Source organism: Glandiceps talaboti, chromosome 2, assembly GCF_964340395.1.
Source record: "Glandiceps talaboti chromosome 2, keGlaTala1.1, whole genome shotgun sequence".
Classification (NCBI taxonomy): Eukaryota; Metazoa; Hemichordata; class Enteropneusta; family Spengelidae; genus Glandiceps; species Glandiceps talaboti.
In genome coordinates this window covers 6382280-6403401 of record NC_135550.1, presented here as the reverse complement: position 1 = coordinate 6403401, position 21122 = coordinate 6382280, and the positions used below count along the sequence as shown (strand labels likewise).

Genomic DNA, 21122 nt, shown 5'->3' with positions numbered 1-21122 from the left:
CTTTTTATTAGTTTTTGAGTTTATACTATTTTTTTAAAATAGCAAATAATAAGAAATGACTTGGAAACATAACATCGTAAAAATCCATGTACAGAGTTTTGCAGTATATAAAGCTAAGCTTTCTTACATATACATGTACCTAACCCCTGTTTATTATACTACCACAAGCTTGTTAGTGATGACATAACATAATTCATATAAATCAGAATAACATTCAGTACTAGCCCTTTCTTCAAATACCGATAAGAGATAAAAGTCACAAAAGGAAGAAACTGCAGGAATTTAGGGAAATAACTTTTTAATAGCTGGACTTTGGTCAAATGTCAAATAGTGAATACCATTTGACAGGTATTTGTTGTTTTATGGGGTATTATATGTAGTGACTATGATTTATGATAGTTATATAAAGAGTGGCAATCAGTTTTGCTGAATGAATAAAGTACAAAGAAAATGGAAATGGAAGCAATACTATATATATGTACACTGTCACTCCAATTTAATACTAGCCTAGAGTCAATTTTAAGTTGTGGGGATTTTGACTATAGATGTTTCCCCACTTCACGGGCTCTCCTCCACAGACCCTGCAACAGTGACTATATTTGTACATGAGGGAGGGGAGGGGGCTGTAACAGATATATTTGTACATTATACAGTCCCTATCAATGTACTAATTAAGTTGTTCATGTGTATGTACCAGCATGTCTTAGAATGTTGATATGTATTTATTTTTAACAACACTGAATGGTGTTATCTTGATCTGTTACAGTTAAGAGTTTTATTTTGAAACTGACCGTATTGAGAGGAATTTATATTTGTGGAGTTTAAGAGAGATTAAAAGATGGAAATTGGTGCAACCATACAATTTCAGTATTGTGATAGATAATATCATCTGTATTAGTGCATAGGGAAGGTAGTAATATTCCTATTTATTTGTTCATCTATTTACATTTTATTTCATTTTGGTAAAGTCTGGTTTATGAATGAAAATCAGCAAAGATATTACGTGAAATTTGTGTCGGTCGTTCAAAAAGAAAGGATATATTAATAGTTTTAAATATCCTGTCTTTTGAAAACAAAAATGTAGTGTAGTGAAAATGTGTACCGGCGACCAGAGTACGACCTTTGCGATATTTCCCATGAAGCAACGCGCTAATTTGAAATATGTATAATAAATGTCCCGGATGTACGAGCACAAACATTGGTCCAAGATGGCGTACATTTAGTGAAACGGATCGTTTACGCCACCATTGATCTTCTCAAAAAGATAGAATATTGACATCATTCAACAGGTAAGTCGATATTTATTAAATTGTAATATTTCATTTCAACATTATTATCATCCACGCAAATACTTGGTATTAACTTTCTGTCCTAATTGTTCCGGACAGAAAGTGGTGTACCGTATATTCAGGGACTCTAAAATTACACTAAATTACCCTTCTCTTAGATCCTGTACTGTGTACATACGGTGAAGTATTCTGTATGAGGTCAACTCATCACTACCGATTACTTCTGACTGTTACAACCACGGGTGAGTTTTACGAGTGCACATAGCAACCCAATATGTATTGGGACGCTCACGAAGTCGAAATACATTTAACGTTAGTAAATTTGTGCGGTGCCCTGCGTTCTTTCCCATATCCCTGGAGTTCGCATCGAGAGAATTAACTTTTATGGGCTTGTACGCGGTAGCAGAGATCGGTGTTACGATGCATCCGTGTATATAAAACTATACTTTCGATCTCCTGCTCACATGTAATACACGACAAAACTGTCAAGTAATTGGCAGTTGATAATTTCCTCATAACTGCAATAAACCGACCGTGTCGTACAGATTTCAGGTGATCCGTGTCAATGACCTAGTTTAATTAGATTAAGTCGCGTACATGGGGCTCGTTAAAAGGGTTCCCATCTGTGTTATGATTTATTTATTTAGCCTCCGATTTATAAGAACACATAATCATTTTGATAAATTTCGCCCTGGGGTATTTTTTTAATGTCATTATATATATATATGACAGTTTTGTTTGTGATAGACATTGTTTGCAGGTGTGGTACCAATCATAGTACATGGGCTCATGGAAGTATGGTAGGCTATAGTATAACTATAAAGCTAGTTATTGATAAAGATAGCATTAGACACAGTATGTGATAGAGGTACAGTGCATTTGGGACAAGTGAAATAATTGTAGTAATACCCTAGTTATGTTATTTGATTCAAGCTATCAAACTTTAATGTCTTGAAGACTGTCCCTAAAAGATGTATCTTCATTATGGTAGTCTAGTTCCTGTATGATTACAACCATCATCTCTGCTCGTGTAATGGGAAAGTCCTTATTCTAACAGAAATCTGTGCTACCACTGACTGCGTTGATATAAATATGATATGGATATGGACACGATGGATATTTAAGAATATTTATAGTATAAAATGGCTCTAAAGACTATAAACCAGTGACCAAAACAGTTGACTTGGGCAGAGCACATATCAATGACCCATTGGGAGGGGCCCAAAAGTGATATCATTCAGATGGAGTCATATTGCATAATCTCCTACCAAGAAGGTATAGACAATACAATGATTTAATCATAAACACCATTATAATTATTAGCTGGCATTTCATTTTGTTGATTAGCTCTTTATTGTGATAACATTATTTCTAGCATTTTGGTTTAGGCAGAAGTCATGGTCACCAGTTTTTGTTCATGTTTGATTACAGCTGTAATATAATGTACACATAAAAAGTTGAGTATATAGAGAGTAACTTCTTTCTAGTAAACATAATCCCTCTATTACATGATAGAGGGACTTTGTAGTAAGATATGTGTAAGTGTTATCATGAATATGAAAGTAAATATATAGCATTCAGGAAAACATTCCACTGTGACATGTGGTGCTGGTCTTTTATATAATATAGTGGACCTGTAGGCTGTACACCCATACCTTACATGTACCTGAAAAACAACAACACATAGTTGGGAATAACTGAGATCAGAAATAAATTCTCAAATTTTTTTGGTAACTTTTAGTGCTAAATGAAAATAGTACTACATGCATGTATGTATAGAAAACAGCATCATTTTGTCTACGGTTACATAGTCTTTGTTTTGTTAATACAAGTACCACCCAAATATGATGATTCAATATTATCAACTTACTCTGTCCACAGCTTCTATCATGAATGAACCAATCATCATTGTATTTTTTAATTTCCTGTTTGAGCAGGAAATGAATTGAGTTGATGAAGTTTAGTAAACTATTGACATTTATGTCCTTGTTAAATGTAATTTATCAAATTCTGTATCAGTGGGCGAACAGCCTCGTCTCTGTTTACACAAAAATGCAACTCTTCAACATTAGTCAAGATAGCATTGACAAATATTTCATTTTAAATCACATAATACTTGTGTTGGTAGTATGATTGTTTTAAAGTGTACATGTATGTATGTTTGGCCTATCTTGGAATGTTGAGGAGAGGAAGTCACCACATTGATTTGTGAATGTAACAATCAGTCAATCAGATTGACCTTGGTTGACCAGCCTTGCATTCATGGCATGACATGTGTAGGGGGCTGTACTGTGAAAAGAGACACTGAATTACATGGATGAGTAGAGTACAAGTCAGTGTAAGCTAAGTGAGTGCCACAATGGATAGCAGCAGGTGTGAGCGGTCAATCGCACAAGTATTTGTCTGTTATTGGAACGAGAGAAAAAAATGTCATATACAAAATGATGTATGGTATGGAGATTGTTATAGTATACCTACTTGGTACATGTAATGTTGTACATGTACTGTATACTGTAGAATTGAACTTGGAACTTACCCATATTATTAAACTGTTAACAGATCCTTATTTTTACTTGGCGTATTTGTACAGTTACTGTACATGTATTTGTTTTGTAAAACACCAAACAGCCGAATTGTATATGAACAACAATACAACTGAATAAACCAAACTCTTATGTATAAGTTATAGACCCAGAGATTCTACATCAAAGGTACATTTTTTTTTGCAAATGAGAACACTGATTTGATATACATGTACATGTATTTTACTTCCAACATTACGTTTGTGAGATGTGCTCAAATTCATATCATGTTTACATGTAGTTACATACTAGCCCAGAGACTTGACCATCCTACTTGTCTCTCCACCGTCATGGACTTGACATACTGGCTTGTTCTGGTTCATTTCTAAAGTCAGATACATGAAGCCAAGTCTCTGGGCAATATGAATTGATCCTTGTCTTTGAGTGTAGTAATATGTTTTTGCTGCTGATGTACATGTAACCCTGTACATTCAGTTATATCAAGGGTATCATCCATTGTAAGTGTATATAGTTGATGAATTATGCTGTCTGAGTTACATTGTGTGCTACCAATAATACAATACCTGTGAAGGCAAGAATCAAAATCCCTGATTCTAGGCTATACCTTGACTATAGAACTTACTGTGTAGCCAGTATGACAAAGTCATTATTTGAGAGTTAATTCTTTCTAATGATACATCTACATTGGCATTTCATATTACAGGGGGTAACAGTACATTGTGCATGATGGAGGGGGGGGGGTAAGGATGAGATGTGTTGATGAAGACAAAGGTATCAGGCTTTATTTGTGCAGCTCTGAAACAAGGATAGACAATCCAAAGTAGGACATTATGTTTATTGTGTACATGTAGGTGTTGTTGATAACAATGAGGAGTTTGAATTTTGAGGTTTTTTTGCTGAAATTTTGATAACAAAGAGGGGCTTTGAATTGAGTGTTGATTAATGAGAAGGGGATGGGTTGAATAATCATAAGGTGTAGATCAGTTAATATGGTATATTAATCAGATGTTTATTGACAAAAACACAACAAGAAATTCAGAAATACAAGTCCATCTCACTTGAGATTTCATAAAAGAAGTCTTTATCATAACTCTCATTGCAATATTCAGTCTAGAGTGGATGTAATCAAACTAGACGTGAGTCACTGCATTTTAATGAAAACTTACACCAAATGATAGCATTTTATCACATCCAAAGTATTCTAGTAATAGTGGAATTCCTGATTTCATTAGGATATAATGTATGTTATGTTTTGTATTAAGAATGCTGTGTATGCTATGCTAGGAATGTGAAGGTGTGGGTATTTTAACAACAACAAGATGTGTACAAATCATGCACTGTTAGGAATTAGACTGTACTTGGAATTTGTTATAAATAGAGACTAAATAAAACTGTTTTGTCTCGTCATGGCTCTTAGCGTTGTGTTGTGCTGGAAGAATGATTTAGATTGGTAAACCTGCTATTACATTACGTTTGATATTGTCATGAGGATTATTGAAAAAGTAGAATGAAGTGAACAATAGTATTACAACATCTTATACTAGGATGAGCAGGACTGCAAATACAGTTAGTATTATGTCTAGTTGTACATGTAAGTAAAGCATTCTAGCTGTGATTATTGTATTGCCATTGAGTAGAGTGCATGATGTAGCAGGGAGGTACATTGTACCTAGCCATTTTCAAATGAAGTAGGGTGAATCTGATGTTAGGGATGGAATTTTTCATTTTCACCAGAGGAGACAGTTACTATGATTGAACCACCACTATATTTGTACATGTAGTGTATACACACATACACACATACACTTTTTTTTTTTTTTTTACAGTTTATATGTAGCCTCTTTTAAGGTCTACCTGCAACTCTTTTCAGTCACACAAGTCATAAGGGCAGTATTTGTGTCATAGATGTAGATGCTAAGTAGTTAAAAATGTACTCGAGTTTCTAAAGTGTTTTATAGGAGTTTCCACCATGAGCATGGTCCTATCTATAGCCCTTAGACTTGGACAAAATTACCACCAATACACTCTGCTAAAATGTAAGTGGATCTTAAGGACAATCGCACACTGTCACACAAGCTCAATAAAAGAACTTTATTTGTTTAGGACAATACCCTCTCCTCCTAAGCAAACCTTCACAAGTGCGACATCAGCACATTTACATGTGTATATGATGTAAACTACACTTTTGTATGATGAAAATTTGATGCAACATAAAAACATGATGGTAAACACATTAAGATACTACTGGAAACCCAGCACTGTATCTCACATTAATTAAGTAAATTTTAATCAACTTATCAACATCTCAGTGGTAAATTCAGAACCTGTTATCATTGAAGGCAAGAGATTTTTGAAATTTGGTTAGAAGAACGAAAATTAAGGTCAACAATCACATTGATGCCAGACCCCCTCCCCCAAAGAAACAGAGTTCGTTTTATTGAGCTTGTGTGACATATTGCGATGGTCCCTTACTGTGACTGGGGTACTAGTAATTGGCCTTCCTGCCACATGTTGCTGTGAATACATCATAGGTTTGTATAGACTCACTTAGATTGGCAGAGCTGTTGGTGGTAGTTTCAAATTCAAAACACATTCCTGTGCTGCAAGGTGCATATGTCTTGGCTTGATGTAGAGAGCTATTGTAACACCAAGACAAGTCTGTGGGCTAGTAGTGAGTTATACAAACATCATTATCACCAAGACAAGTCTCTAGGCTAATTTGTCTACTGATTGAATCTGTGACTCTGAAATGGGTAAGTTTTATACAATACAAGGTAAAAGGGAAATATTTAGAATCAAATTGTTACCAGAGCAGGCTGAATGTAAATCAACTGTATATATAATACAATCATAACATGTAACTTGGCCATAGATAATGCTCACATTATGTTAATAGTCACACTCAGTTCTGCTTCCACTGTTCCAGGGTTTATAAACAAAGTACTTCATTTATCAATCCTATGCATGATTGAATTGACATGTATTAAAGCTTGGCTTATCACTAAATCTTTTCTATTAGTATAACAGTGTTTCCTGTAGTGATTGTTGTATGACCATTAGCAGGAAGTTACAAAAGTTGACATTCTTGTTGATTGATATTGATAGTGTCAAGGTATAAGGAACTACTACGAAACAAGTTGAATATCAAACATACATACACACCAAACAGTACTGTCACTGCCTTATACTAGTACATGATGTACTGTAACTGTGTCAATAATAGTAATATAACGGTAAAATGGAACGATAAAGTTGAAGACGTGACATTGGCAAGTACATTGTAAGGTGGTCAGCAAAAAAAATGTTCTTATAACGCCCAATTTCAAAATACGGTGGATAGGTAGGATTTTTTTTGGGGGGGGGGGGTGATCTTTGAGGATCTGTTCAATTGTTCTGTTCATATTTACAGAGGTCAACAGAGACTTCTTATCAATGTAATCACACTTTCTAGTATGATACACAGACTTCAAATCTCACTATTTCTTGCGCGACTTTGCAATTCTTTTTGATTTTTCAATAATTTTTTTTCAAATTACCTTTAAAAAGTAAAAAAGTAGATTGGGTCAGGTTACTGGAACCATTGACAATGGAGGGGACCCCTCCATTGTCTATGCTGGAACCAAACAATTTTTATTTTGGCCTTAGTAGTTACAGTATGGTGAAATATTCAGTTGAAATTAGTGTCAAATTGCAAGTGTTTGCATTTATATTCAGTAACTATAAAAAGGTTTTGATATGAAAATGACAAGTGTTTGCATACAGTAAACTTCAAATTGTATGCATATCCATGTACTCTATAGTATATAGGGGTAATCTAGTGATGACCCGTAATCCTAAGGGTTGCTTCTCATGACATACAGAATTGTAGCATGGAGGTAGAATGATTGTAGTCATTGTGTTGTGTCTATACTAAATAGTCATTCACCAAGTCTGACTTGCAAATGTATACCACATGTGAAAAAAAAAACGGTGGCTTTAAATTGTTGAGAGATTTAAAAGTCTTGATTTGAATTGAGTTGTTCGTAACAGTTTGAAAAGAGCTTTCTCAGTCTGACAGATTGCTTGCAATTGTTGTGTAAATGAACACACAGTGGTATATATCAGTTAAGACGTTTCTTATTGAACCCATTGGAATGTCTAGCTTGTCAGATGAATAGCCCCCATACAGACTGATGTTGTCATGGTTTGTTGTATGCTATGTTATGATATCTCACGGAGATAAAAAGGTAACCATAAACTGGCATAAACTATACCATTCAAATTGTCATTACCGCTACTTTTTATAGTAAATAGTAAATACATATGTAATAGAAATGAAGAAGGGAAAATGAAGACTCGAGTGAATAAAAAAGTTAATGTGCAGTACTACTACTACGACTACTACATACACTATGCACTACTCCAAAGGGCCAAACAGTTAAAAATTATTGAGATAGTTAGATGGGGAAAGACTGCAATGCAATATGGCCTAACAAGTACATTTTTGATGTACCATGAAGTCTGACTCTGAAGCTACCATTGTGAAATTAAGATTTGATAAACAAAGCTTACAGCGCAATTTTATGGTGTCCCTGATATTGTTATAAAAACACCAATTGTCAGTATTAACACAAATTTGAGAGTTTCAAAGTTTAAAATGGGGTAAAAGTGTTGTTGGTATGTTGGAGAATTGAACAGTGCTGTGTATTTAAGGGTTCAATTTTATATGATAATTTATACAAACTAGGTAGATGGTTTGTATTATGATGTATAGTGTATTCTATTACATTACTGTCTATAGACTATTAATAGACATACACATACATGTACAACTAATGTAATGTAATATATGGCAAAGCCAGCCTTTCCTGTAATGATACCCACCATTAAATATGAGAATACCACCTGAGTATGTGCTACAGATCAGAACAAAGTTCACATATCCAGCATTTCATTACCGACATTGTTGTCTGTTATAGCCAGCTATCATCAGTCTATAGCCTACATGTACATGTACCTCTTACATGAAGCAAGTTGTTCAAATTCTTACACAGAAATTCTGTATTAATTTCTTGTGCTGTTTATTTTCTTCCAGGCCAGTAGCAAGGAAGCACGATGTTTTCAGGAAAGAAGAAAAAAAATAAACCGGAAATATCCAATCCGTCCAACTTTGAACACCGTGTACATACTGGTTTTGATTGGAAAGCTGGTACATTCGTAGGTCTTCCAAAACAATGGGCTGGTATAGTGGAGAGTGAACAACAACAACACAGACCTAAACCACTGGTCGACCCATCACTTATTACTCCTACTGAAATGCAGGGCATGAAGGTATGATATTGTAGTAAAGAAAAAAACGTCAAATGAAGAGATGTATTCTGGCTTTTGTACGAAGTACATGTACATATACTATATAAGACAATTAGATGTTATTCCCCAATATTTTTCTTCATGCATCTATATAAAGGAAAATACAAGTGACCTAAGGGGCATTTGTCACTACTCGTCTAGTGACTCGTAGTGACAACCCTTAGGTCACAAGTATTTCCCATCAGAATGAAGAATAATATTAGAGAATAACATAATTATACCAGCACCAGTAATATCAAAGAAAAATCAGGGAAAATAATGGCAATTTGGAATGTTTAGACTCATATATTGAACACAGTAATATGTCTCTAGATGAGCAAAGATGTCTGATATTTGTGAAGAAAAGTAATTAATCCTACAACCACAGATCATATCATGCCACATCACACACATCAATTTGTAGCAGTCATTGTTTCTAGGTAAAGATGTTATCACTCTGCTTTTCTCTTCACACATTGTCAGTGTAAATAATGTTATGTCACTTGAACTTTGGTGTTACTTTATAGTTATACAATCATAGTATAATGATAAAATCTTATCTGTGCAAAACGTTCAGTCTGACTGTATACAAATGTACATCATTGCTATTCATAAATGTTGCTTTTGATATACCAAATTGCATTTTTCATATCAAAACATGTTTCGTCATTCATTTACCCATGAAATAGAGGTTCAAGTAATTGTCTTGTACAATGTAGCACACACCTTGTGTGAATAATAAAAATATGGAACCAGCTTAAATGGGTAGGTGGCCAGGTGAGGGGGTTATTATCCAGGCATTGAAATATTTAATAAATTTCCAATATCTTGTACTAGATGATTGTGAGAGGGGGTCATCCAGGCCATCCTGGTCCGAGAGGAGGGAGAGGTGATATGAATGGCTTTGAAGCCCCCCGTGGTGGTATCAGTGTAGCTCGGTCCAACTCATTACGACAAACTACTCCACCAAGAACACGAAGAATGGATATGTCAGGAGAAAAGGTACATGTGATACCATTTGGTAGATAGTTGAAAGGGAAGCAATGAGTCATGGCTAGGGTATTGATTTGCAGTCTACTTGATTATCAACTGAGTGTACCTGACTCAGATCTATGATCACAAATAGAAAAAGTGTATGATTTGTCAAAGGAATCTATGAAATCAGTACTACCAGTATTATTGTCATTTGAAGGCATAATATTTTTAGTTTTATATGAGCTCATGTCATGCTTTGCAGTAATTTGCTGTTTTTGTTTTGTCACATTCACATCTCATAAAAATCAAGTGTGTCATTTCACCATAAAAATGGTGATTAATATTGAGAATAGTGTTGATGTCAAAAGATTGACAACGTGGCAATATCTCCACACAAAAAAAGGAAAGAAGAAATTTTTGTTTGAAATTGGCTAATTATTACATTTTGCTTTAGGGAAAACCTATCGCAGTATGTTTCCAACCTATCGCAGACTGTCTCTGTAAGGGATGAAGTGAAATTGAGGAATACAGAAATTCATCCCAATTTGTTAATGGTTTTAGAATGTTCAAAAATGAACACAAATACAGTATCTTTTAACAGCTCCTGTGATTGGCAAAAAAAAACCCACACACAAACTGTTGTGTTTGCAGGAAGAGTCCATTAATTGATTGTATTTTGTAGGTCCCTGATGTTGTAAGAGAGAATGACTGGCAGCAGAGGGAGCCAGATAGGGCTAAACAACAACCCCCACCCCCACCCATACGTACATCGACATCCCAACCACCTCATTCACAGCGATACAGTGATGAGTGGCAACGAGACGGAACTCATAACAGAGACATGACGAGGGAAAAACAGATGAAAGATCCTCATCGTGATTACAGAGATTACAGAGATATGCAAGCTGAAAAAGACTTTTACGGAGAAAAACAACATCGAGAACCTCCTAGAGAAAGAGATTACAGGGAACATGCACATCCACCACAACAACCAAGGGAGGCTGAGTACAGGGGACCACCTCCTCCTCCTGATCCCAGACAATACCCCCCACAACATAGAGATCCAGCAAGACCTTCACCAGATTACAGACAACAACCACCACCTCCCCAGCAAAGGAAAGACAACTACAAACAACAAAATATGTACAGAGAGCAGGATTATAGGACATTGCCACCCCAGCAATATAATCCACAGCAGCATCACCAACAACAGGCTAACAGGCCGTATGGAACTCTACCAAGAGAACAAGATATGCGACAACAACCCCCAGAGTATAGGCAACCACAGCAAAAACAAAAGGCATCTCAGCCCCCGCCAAGCAAAGGACAAGATAACAGGTATCAACAACAAGACAGGTGAGGATGATAGATAGAATTTAGAAAACAGACCTCATAGTGAACGGATTCCAAAATTTCGTAATTCTTCGTACTCAAAATATTCACTGACCTTGAGTTTAAAATACAGAAGCAGTGGTGTTTAATGCTATGTGTAAATCTATAATGAATAATGCGTGTGTGTTGCATGAATGTGTGACATGAATGGTCTGACTACATGTAATACTGAAATATATGATAACAGGAAAACTAGAAGCATGTATTGACTATACCAGCTTAGTTTAACTTTGAGGTGTGGTCACCAGATTTAGGTGTTGGTTTCAGCGTAATTACAAGGCTTTAGTATTATAAGTGGTTCAAATGACAGATACAGACACAGTGACCCTTTATTCCATTGGAATGCGTAGAATTATGATTTAGTAGGTTATACAAGTATTTGTACATTGCAGTCCATTTCATTTGTAGATTACAATTTGCAGTCCATTTCATTTCTACATTACAATTTGCAGTCCATTTCATTTCTACATTACAATTTGCAGTCCATTTCATTTCTACATTGCAATCCATTTCATTTGTACATTACAGTCCATTTCATTTGTACATTACAGTCCATTTCATTTGTACATTGCAGTCCATATCATTTGTACATTACAGTCCATTTCATTTGTACATTGCAGTCCATTTCATTTGTACATTGCAGTCCATTTCATTTGTACATTACAGTCCATTTCATTTGTACATTGCAGTCCATTTCATTTGTACATTGCAATCCATTTCATTTGTACATTACAGTCCATTTCATTTGTACATTGCAATCCATTTCATTTGTACATTGCAGTCCATTTCATTTGTACATTGCAATCCATTTCATTACATTGCAGTCCATATCATTTGTACATTACAGTCCATTTCATTTGTACATTGCAGTCCATTTCATTTGTACATTACAGTCCATTTCATTTGTACATTGCAGTCCATTTCATTTGTACATTGCAGTCCATTTCATTTGTACATTACAGTCCATTTCATTTGTACATTACAGTCCATTTCATTTGTACATTGCAGTCCATTTCATTTGTACATTGCAATCCATTTCATTACATTGCAGTCCATATCATTTGTACATTACAGTCCATTTCATTTGTACATTGCAGTCCATTTCATTTGTACATTACAGTCCATTTCATTTGTACATTGCAATCCATTTCATTTGTACATTGCAGTCCATTTCATTTGTACATTGCAGTCCATTTCATTTGTACATTACAGTCCATTTCATTTGTACATTACAGTCCATTTCATTTGTACATTACAGTCCATTTCATTTGTACATTACAGTCCATTTCATTTGTACATTGCAGTCCATTTCATTTGTACATTGCAGTCCATTTCATTTGTACATTGCAGTCCATTTCATTTGTACATTGCAGTCCATTTCATTTGTACATTACAGTCCATTTCATTTGTACATTACAGTCCATTTCATTTGTACATTACAGTCCATTTCATTTGTACATTGCAGTCCATTTCATTTGTACATTGCAGTCCATTTCATTTGTACATTACAGTCCATTTCATTTGTACATTGCAGTCCATTTCATTTGTACATTACAGTCCATTTCATTTGTACATTACAGTCCATTTCATTTGTACATTGCAGTCCATTTCATTTGTACATTGCAGTCCATTTCATTTGTACATTGCAGTCCATTTCATTTGTACATTGCAGTCCATTTCATTTGTACATTACAGTCCATTTCATTTGTACATTGCAGTCCATTTCATTTCTACATTGCAGTCCATTTCATTTCTACATTGCAGTCCATTTCATTTGTACATTGCAGTCCATTTCATTTGTACATTGCAGTCCATTTCATTTGTACATTGCAGTCCATTTCATTTGTACATTGCAGTCCATTTCATTTGTACATTGCAGTCCATTTCATTTGTACATTGCAGTCCATTTCATTTGTACATTACAGTCCATTTCATTTGTACATTACAGTCCATTTCATTTGTACATTGCAGTCCATTTCATTTGTACATTGCAGTCCATTTCATTTGTACATTGCAGTCCATTTCATTTGTACATTGCAGTCCATTTCATTTGTACATTGCAGTCCATTTCATTTGTACATTACAGTCCATTTCATTTGTACATTACAGTCCATTTCATTTGTACATTGCAGTCCATTTCATTTGTACATTGCAGTCCATTTCATTTGTACATTACAGTCCATTTCATTTGTACATTACAGTCCATTTCATTTGTACATTGCAGTCCATATCATTTGTACATTGCAGTCCATATCATTTGTACATTGCAGTCCATTTCATTTGTACATTGCAGTCCATTTCATTTGTACATTGCAGTCCATTTCATTTGTACATTACAGTCCATTTCATTTGTACATTACAGTCCATTTCATTTGTACATTACAGTCCATTTCATTTGTACATTGCAGTCCATTTCATTTGTACATTGCAGTCCATTTCATTTGTACATTACAGTCCATTTCATTTGTACATTGCAGTCCATTTCATTTCTACATTGCAGTCCATTTCATTTCTACATTGCAGTCCATTTCATTTGTACATTGCAGTCCATTTCATTTGTACATTGCAGTCCATTTCATTTGTACATTGCAGTCCATTTCATTTGTACATTGCAGTCCATTTCATTTGTACATTGCAGTCCATTTCATTTGTACATTCCATCCATTTCATTTGTACATTACAGTCCATTTCATTTGTACATTACAGTCCATTTCATTTGTACATTGCAGTCCATTTCATTTGTACATTGCAGTCCATTTCATTTGTACATTGCAGTCCATTTCATTTGTACATTGCAGTCCATTTCATTTGTACATTGCAGTCCATTTCATTTGTACATTACAGTCCATTTCATTTGTACATTACAGTCCATTTCATTTGTACATTGCAGTCCATTTCATTTGTACATTGCAGTCCATTTCATTTGTACATTACAGTCCATTTCATTTGTACATTACAGTCCATTTCATTTGTACATTGCAGTCCATATCATTTGTACATTGCAGTCCATATCATTTGTACATTGCAGTCCATTTCATTTGTACATTGCAGTCCATTTCATTTGTACATTGCAGTCCATTTCATTTGTACATTACAGTCCATTTCATTTGTACATTACAGTCCATTTCATTTGTACATTACAGTCCATTTCATTTGTACATTGCAGTCCATTTCATTTGTACATTGCAGTCCATTTCATTTGTACATTGCATTCCATTTCATTTGTACAAAATGTATTTGCAGTGAGTTCATTTCATAGATACATTAATAATATATCTTGTTGTAATCAGTACAAGTTGTACAGAGATATTGGATGTTGATCACGACTGGTTGTCAAATTTTGATCTTAGATGTTTGTGGTAATATTGTTCAGTTGTTGCCTGTACAACCAACAATGTTTAATGCCCATCAACTGATTTACATGGTTACCTGTAGGTATAGAGAAGAGCAAAGAGCTAGGAAAGAATACGAACAGAGACAACAAAGACAAGAATATGAAGAGAGGAATCGACGAGATAATGATCCACATGCAAGACAAGATAATGATGCACATGCAAGAAAAGATAACGATTCACAAGGAAGGCATGAGATGGATCCTAGGGGAACTAGAAAGGAAAGTTCTTCAACACTGCCACATAACCAGACTAGTCCTCCCCGTGCAGAACAACGTTACTCACCGTCAACGATATCCAATTCAACAAATAGCAGCTCAAACACTGCCCCTGCTGTTAGGTCTACTGCTGCACTTAATTCACAACAACAACAACAACAACAACAACATCATCAACCACAACAACAAGTGCATCCTAGCCAACAACATCATGAACAGAATCCTGCTATGGTCAATGCAATACATATTCCTTCAGGATATCAGAAAAAGGTCAGTTTTTAGCACGATTGAATATTGAAGTAATTCAGTAATGCTGTAGCCATCACAACATTTGTGTGTGTGTGGGGGGGGGGGGGGGTACGTGTGTGTGTGTGTGATTGTGTGTGGACATGCGTGCATGCATGTGTGTGTGCGTGCGTGCGTGTGCAGTATTTTTTCAATTAAAACATGAGATTGGTACGCTGAGAATACTGATGTAGCTACTCTGAATGTAGTATCTTCATGATCCATATATGCTATGTACTTGCCAAGGTAACCATAGAAATACGGCTTGGGGGTAGGGGAGAATTGATAAAACTTGCATAGATTACTTTACTTTGTACTATAATTTAGATGTCTAACCTTTGTAAAAATCCCAGGTAACTCAGGTTGTACCTGCCTACTGTCTGCCCTAAATAGGAACACTGCTATGTTGTATATTATGCAATGTCAAATCCATACAATTTGAAATCTTACCTTTGACTTTCAGGAGAATGCGTCACATGGTCCTGGACAACAAGCACCTCGTCATCACAACGACAACAAGATGCCAACACGAGATCCAAGAAATGAACAGCAACAACAGCATGCACCAAAACCAAGTCCGCTGCAACAACAGCCAATGAATGAGCAGAGACTTGCACCTAAACTAACACCAACTCAACCCTCACCACAAGCCGGTGAACACAGAGTTTCACATGAACAATTCAGAGCTGCATTACAAATGGTAGTTAGTCCAGGTGACCCCAGAGACAATCTAGAAAATTTTGTTAAAATAGGTGAAGGGTCAACAGGTATTGTTTGCATAGCAACAGAAAAGGGAACAGGGAGACAAGTGGCGGTGAAAAAGATGGACCTGAGGAAACAACAAAGAAGAGAACTTCTATTTAATGAGGTAACAATAACTACAAAACTTTTAAAGATTCAATCCCAGGTTCTCGCATTAGTATTATCTTATCAGTGGAGCGATAAGGATCACAGGAGATCATTCTTTTGTCCTGAACTAATTTGCATCCACAAAAACAAAAACGACAGTCTTTTTGATGCCTATATTTTAATTCTTGTGTGAACTTGGCCTTTAGTTACCATGACTACCATTAATCTACTGTAATACATCCTTGAGGACACACATATAAACTCTCACACCTAAATCTTGTACCTTTTTGACGCATTGTATTAAACATGAATGTTGATGTTCATTGTTTTTCCACCATCAGGTTGTAATAATGAGAGACTACAAACATGCCAATGTGGTCGAGATGTTTGATAGTTTCTTAGTTGGTGATGAATTATGGGTAGTGATGGAGTTCCTAGAAGGAGGTGCTTTGACTGATATCGTTACACATGCCAGGTAAATAAACTACTGGAATTGTCTCATATCGATCTACCTGATTGCTGTCCTTTGCTTTTATCATGTTTATATTTTCAGTGTAATACATCACATGTTATACTGTGTATTAAACTTTGAAGAAGGAAGGATTGTCATCGTGAACAAAAACTCCTATGAACAAAGTTATTACTCTGGTAATTAAGCCTTCGGTTTACCAAGTTAGACAGAAACTAAAACTATTGTTGCATAATGCTGATACAAAAGTGATATGCTATTGAATGGATGTTGGTTTAATTATAGTCTCAGAAGGGAGGCGTGGCAAAGTTTTATTGACACAGTTCCATGAACTTACAGTTTACTGTTTTAGTACTTCCAATGTTTACACTGTCTTAGTCACAGGGTGATTAGAATTGCACAACAGAGGAACCGCTATCACCCACTTGTGTAATCTACCACATTGAAGAACAATAAATTTAGTTTTCGCCTATCTTAAATGAACTGAAGCCTCAATAACCAGAGTTTATTTCATCTAAAACACATAAGCCATACATCTCTTTGAAACAGTAAATAGAGTCTACCAGATCGGCTGTTCACGGTTTCTGTGGTTATGAATGTAAAATAAGTAGTAACAACAGTTCAAATACCGTACCAGAAACTGAAATGCTATATGAAATTACTAACATTCTGAAAATCCCACCAACTCACAATGTGTAACTTTATTTTGGCTTTTCAGAATGGATGAAGAACAGATAGCATTTGTATGTAAATCAGTATTGAAAGCTTTGGCATTCTTACACTCACAGGGAGTTATCCACAGAGATATTAAAAGTGACAGTATTCTGCTCACCCATGATGGAAAAGTAAGTCTCTCACTTGATTGTTTTGTTGGTGAATGAAATGTCAGTCTATATATGTTTGAATTGTGAACTTGAGCTTTGTTTAAAGAGGACAGTGGTTAGTAATAATGCTGTGTATGGATTTATTGCAAAGTGAGCCTCAACTTGACATTGAATGGATCTGTACAGTGGATATATATAGAGGTTATGTACCCAAGGAACAGAAGAAGAAAAGATGAAATAGTGTTGATAAGGTTGTGACCACCCCATTTCTAGGACTTCAGAGGCCCAGTTTTGAATATGATAAATAAAATTTAGGTGTAACATAGGCCCTCAACTGGCATGTTATTGTGCAAATTTGAATGGCTTCTCTAGATACAAAACTTCATAATTTATTGACCAATTTGCTGTTTAACCTTGAATATGGAGGTCAAAGTCAAAGGTCAAAGTATAAAAAGAACTGGTGGTGCCCGTTGGGGGCTTAAAACAGTTGTCTTGGAGAGCTATAGCACAAAGAGCTATAGCACAAGTTGGTGTAAAACAAAAGAATGATCCTATGTAATCAATATGGCTTCATTGATAAGATAACTCTAACACAGAAACCTCGGATTGAAACCCTTGCCTTTAAATTTATAGTGAATGCCATTCATGGCCAGTTAAAGCTACATAGAAATATTCAGTCTTTTTACACTTACATTAACACTTGACTTTATTTTCAGGTGAAGTTATCTGACTTTGGTTTCTGTGCCCAAGTATCAACTGACATGCCAAAGAGGAAATCACTAGTAGGTACACCATATTGGATGGCACCTGAAGTCATATCAAGGTTACCATACGGTCCAGAGGTGAGATGACAAGTTTGTGTGTCGATAACTTTCAGTGCTTGTATGTCGTGAAATTTGTTCCTGTACATCATATTCAATGGGAGGATGAACAGTACAAGTTTGTAATATGATGACAGATACTGTTACCCTATCAGCAGCAAGATTTATGGATACCATATTGTAGAATACAGCTCTGTAGTCGTTGAAGTTTGTCTTCAAAAAAAGGCTTGCATTTTTGTAACTTGGCATTTTGTTAATTCATTCCAGGTTGACATCTGGTCAATGGGTATCATGGTTATTGAGATGGTGGACAGTGAACCGCCATTCTTTAATGAACCACCATTGCAAGCAATGAGAAGGATTCGAGATATGCCTCCCCCAAAGTTGAAGAACACTCATCGGGTAAGTCTTGTTTGTACATGTGAGATCTCCCCCTCCCTCCCTCCCGCCCCTACTAAAAATTCATTTGTACAAATGTATTACTTGATTGCTTGAATGATGGAAGCCTTGACCATAATGTGAGATATTTGCTACCCCTGCTCCCTACCTCTTCCATGCCCATTTGTCTTAAAGAACATTTGTTTGTCAAGCTAGAGAAATTCTGAGACGTTAGGTTTAAGAATACTAATTTGATAAATATCCTGTTGTAATAGTTTATTGTCACTGACCACCGCATAAGTGACAATTCTTGAATTATAATTTTTATAGATTATATTTATACCATCAAAATTCTTATATTTTAGGTGTCTCCCAGACTGCAAGGTTTTATTGAGAAGATGTTGGTGAGAGACCCCAGTCAACGAGCATCAGCATTTGAATTATTACAGCATCCATTTTTACGTCAGGCTGGTCCAGGTTCTTCATTAGTGCCTTTGATGAGACAAATCAGACATAGTTAAAATTAAGGACAAGACTCAGAGTAGTGACTTTGTTGTTCACACATCTGTGACATGAAGATGATGATTTTGGTGTTTCAGACAGGGATATGTTTACACACATAAAGATGTGGACACACTGACAAATACACCTATACATTCAGATACACACTCACACACACACACACACACACACACACACACACACACACACACACACAGTTTCATCAGGACAAAATGAGAGGCTGAATGTACTACTTGGTTTATAGTTCACATTACCCTAACTTGTGTTGATTTATTTAATTTTTTTTTGCAAAATAACGAAGGGTTGCAAACATGTCTTGCCTGATTGTTTTCAGAAATAGATGCCAGTATAAGGATTGCATTGTCATATATATTCTTTTGATCACAAGATGTCAGAAAGTCCTGGCAAACTCTTTATTATTAAAATGAAACATTTCATAATTTTGTTGAACTGTTGTGCTATCATAAAAATAAATTCACGTAAAAAAAAATTATTTTAGCAAGATAAGTTTTGGCATACCACATATGTCATCCAGGTCTGTAAGGTACACTGAGGGGACATCCTCAGAGTTTTAGTCAACCTCTCTCACCAGCGAGGGCAGAGTGATAATGTATCATACAGTCTACATCATCCATTGGGATGGTGAAACATTTTTTCTGTGTTTTTATCAGAGGAAAGGCAGAAAAGTCATAGCAATGGACAATTCACCAACCAGAATTTTCTTTCCTAAACTGTGATTTTAAAAGTATTTACTGGTCCAGTTACTACTACTACCACTAGCAATATATGCTATGTGCATGCAATGATTTGTATTTAGTAGATATATGGATAAGAGAGTACAATCAAAATGAAATATGCAGTCATGCACTTACTCAATAATTAAATAGGACACTTACATCACTGTATATTATGAAAAGCACTCGGACTTCATTAACAACAAAAATGTACAAAAAAAAATTTACGGTATGAATTTAGTTATTAAACATTTTTAAAAAGTAAATTTTTGAAGAAAGATGACAAGAATCTTGCCTTGTCTCCAACAGAAAATTTTTTAAGTTATGAATTGGAAAAAAGACTTTTTTTCCTGTATTTTTCAAAGAATGTTGAAGAAAATGAGACGTCTTGTAAGATGCAATGTAAATGAAGCTATTGTTGTTATAATAGCCGGCCAGACCTCGTGCTGGGTTTAATCTATACTCATGAATTTTTGGTGCATTGATGATTTTAAAACATTTGAATATATAGACAGTGTATTTCCGTAGATGTTTTGTAGTTCTATCATCGGAATGACATAGAGGGTGTTCATATTTCTTAGTACTATTTTTTACAGACGTTAGAGGTAGGTTTTTATATAAAAAAAGTCATATTAATGCAAATCAGTATTTGGAATTCTCCAGTGGGATCTGCTTTTACCGTATAGGAATCAGTTATCTTCATTTTCCTTTTTTTTATTAATATAATATTACAATGTACAGACTGACTTGTAATTTTCCGTTTTTTGAAAAAGTTTACGTTATAAAGGTGTCTTGTAGTTCATGCAACCTCTGTCGTACCAACCACTGTCTAACCAAACATATTTGTGAAGAAAAAAAATATTTGTTGAATTGAAATGTTTTGTCTCATCACAACTGTAACGTGATACCATGTAATCCAAATGTGTGTCATGTCCAAATTTTAATGGTGAAAACAAAACATGAAAATATTCCATGAAATGGAGATTTGAAATATCTGTCATGTATCGGTTGGTATGAAAGGGGTTGAAATGTGACTGGGAACTCTGCACTGAACTTACTAGTACTTTTGTCAGTCTATATACAGCCATACATTTGAAGTCAGC

The 21122-nt window shown here is 35.3% G+C and overlaps 1 protein-coding gene across 1 annotated transcript; it reads left to right on the top strand.

The window, feature by feature from the left end:
* Positions 1–1209: 1209 nt before the first annotated feature.
* LOC144448410 (uncharacterized) lies at positions 1210–19441 on the top strand. Its single transcript, XM_078138651.1, has 11 exons — positions 1210–1289; positions 8907–9142; positions 9998–10162; positions 10818–11491; positions 14963–15407; positions 15886–16290; positions 16613–16746; positions 17459–17585; positions 18281–18406; positions 18653–18787; positions 19129–19441. The coding sequence occupies exons 2-11, from the start codon at positions 8927–8929 to the stop codon at positions 19282–19284; spliced, it is 2583 nt and encodes an 860-aa protein (XP_077994777.1). The 5' UTR covers positions 1210–1289; positions 8907–8926; the 3' UTR covers positions 19285–19441.
* The last annotated feature ends 1681 nt before the right edge of the window (positions 19442–21122 follow it).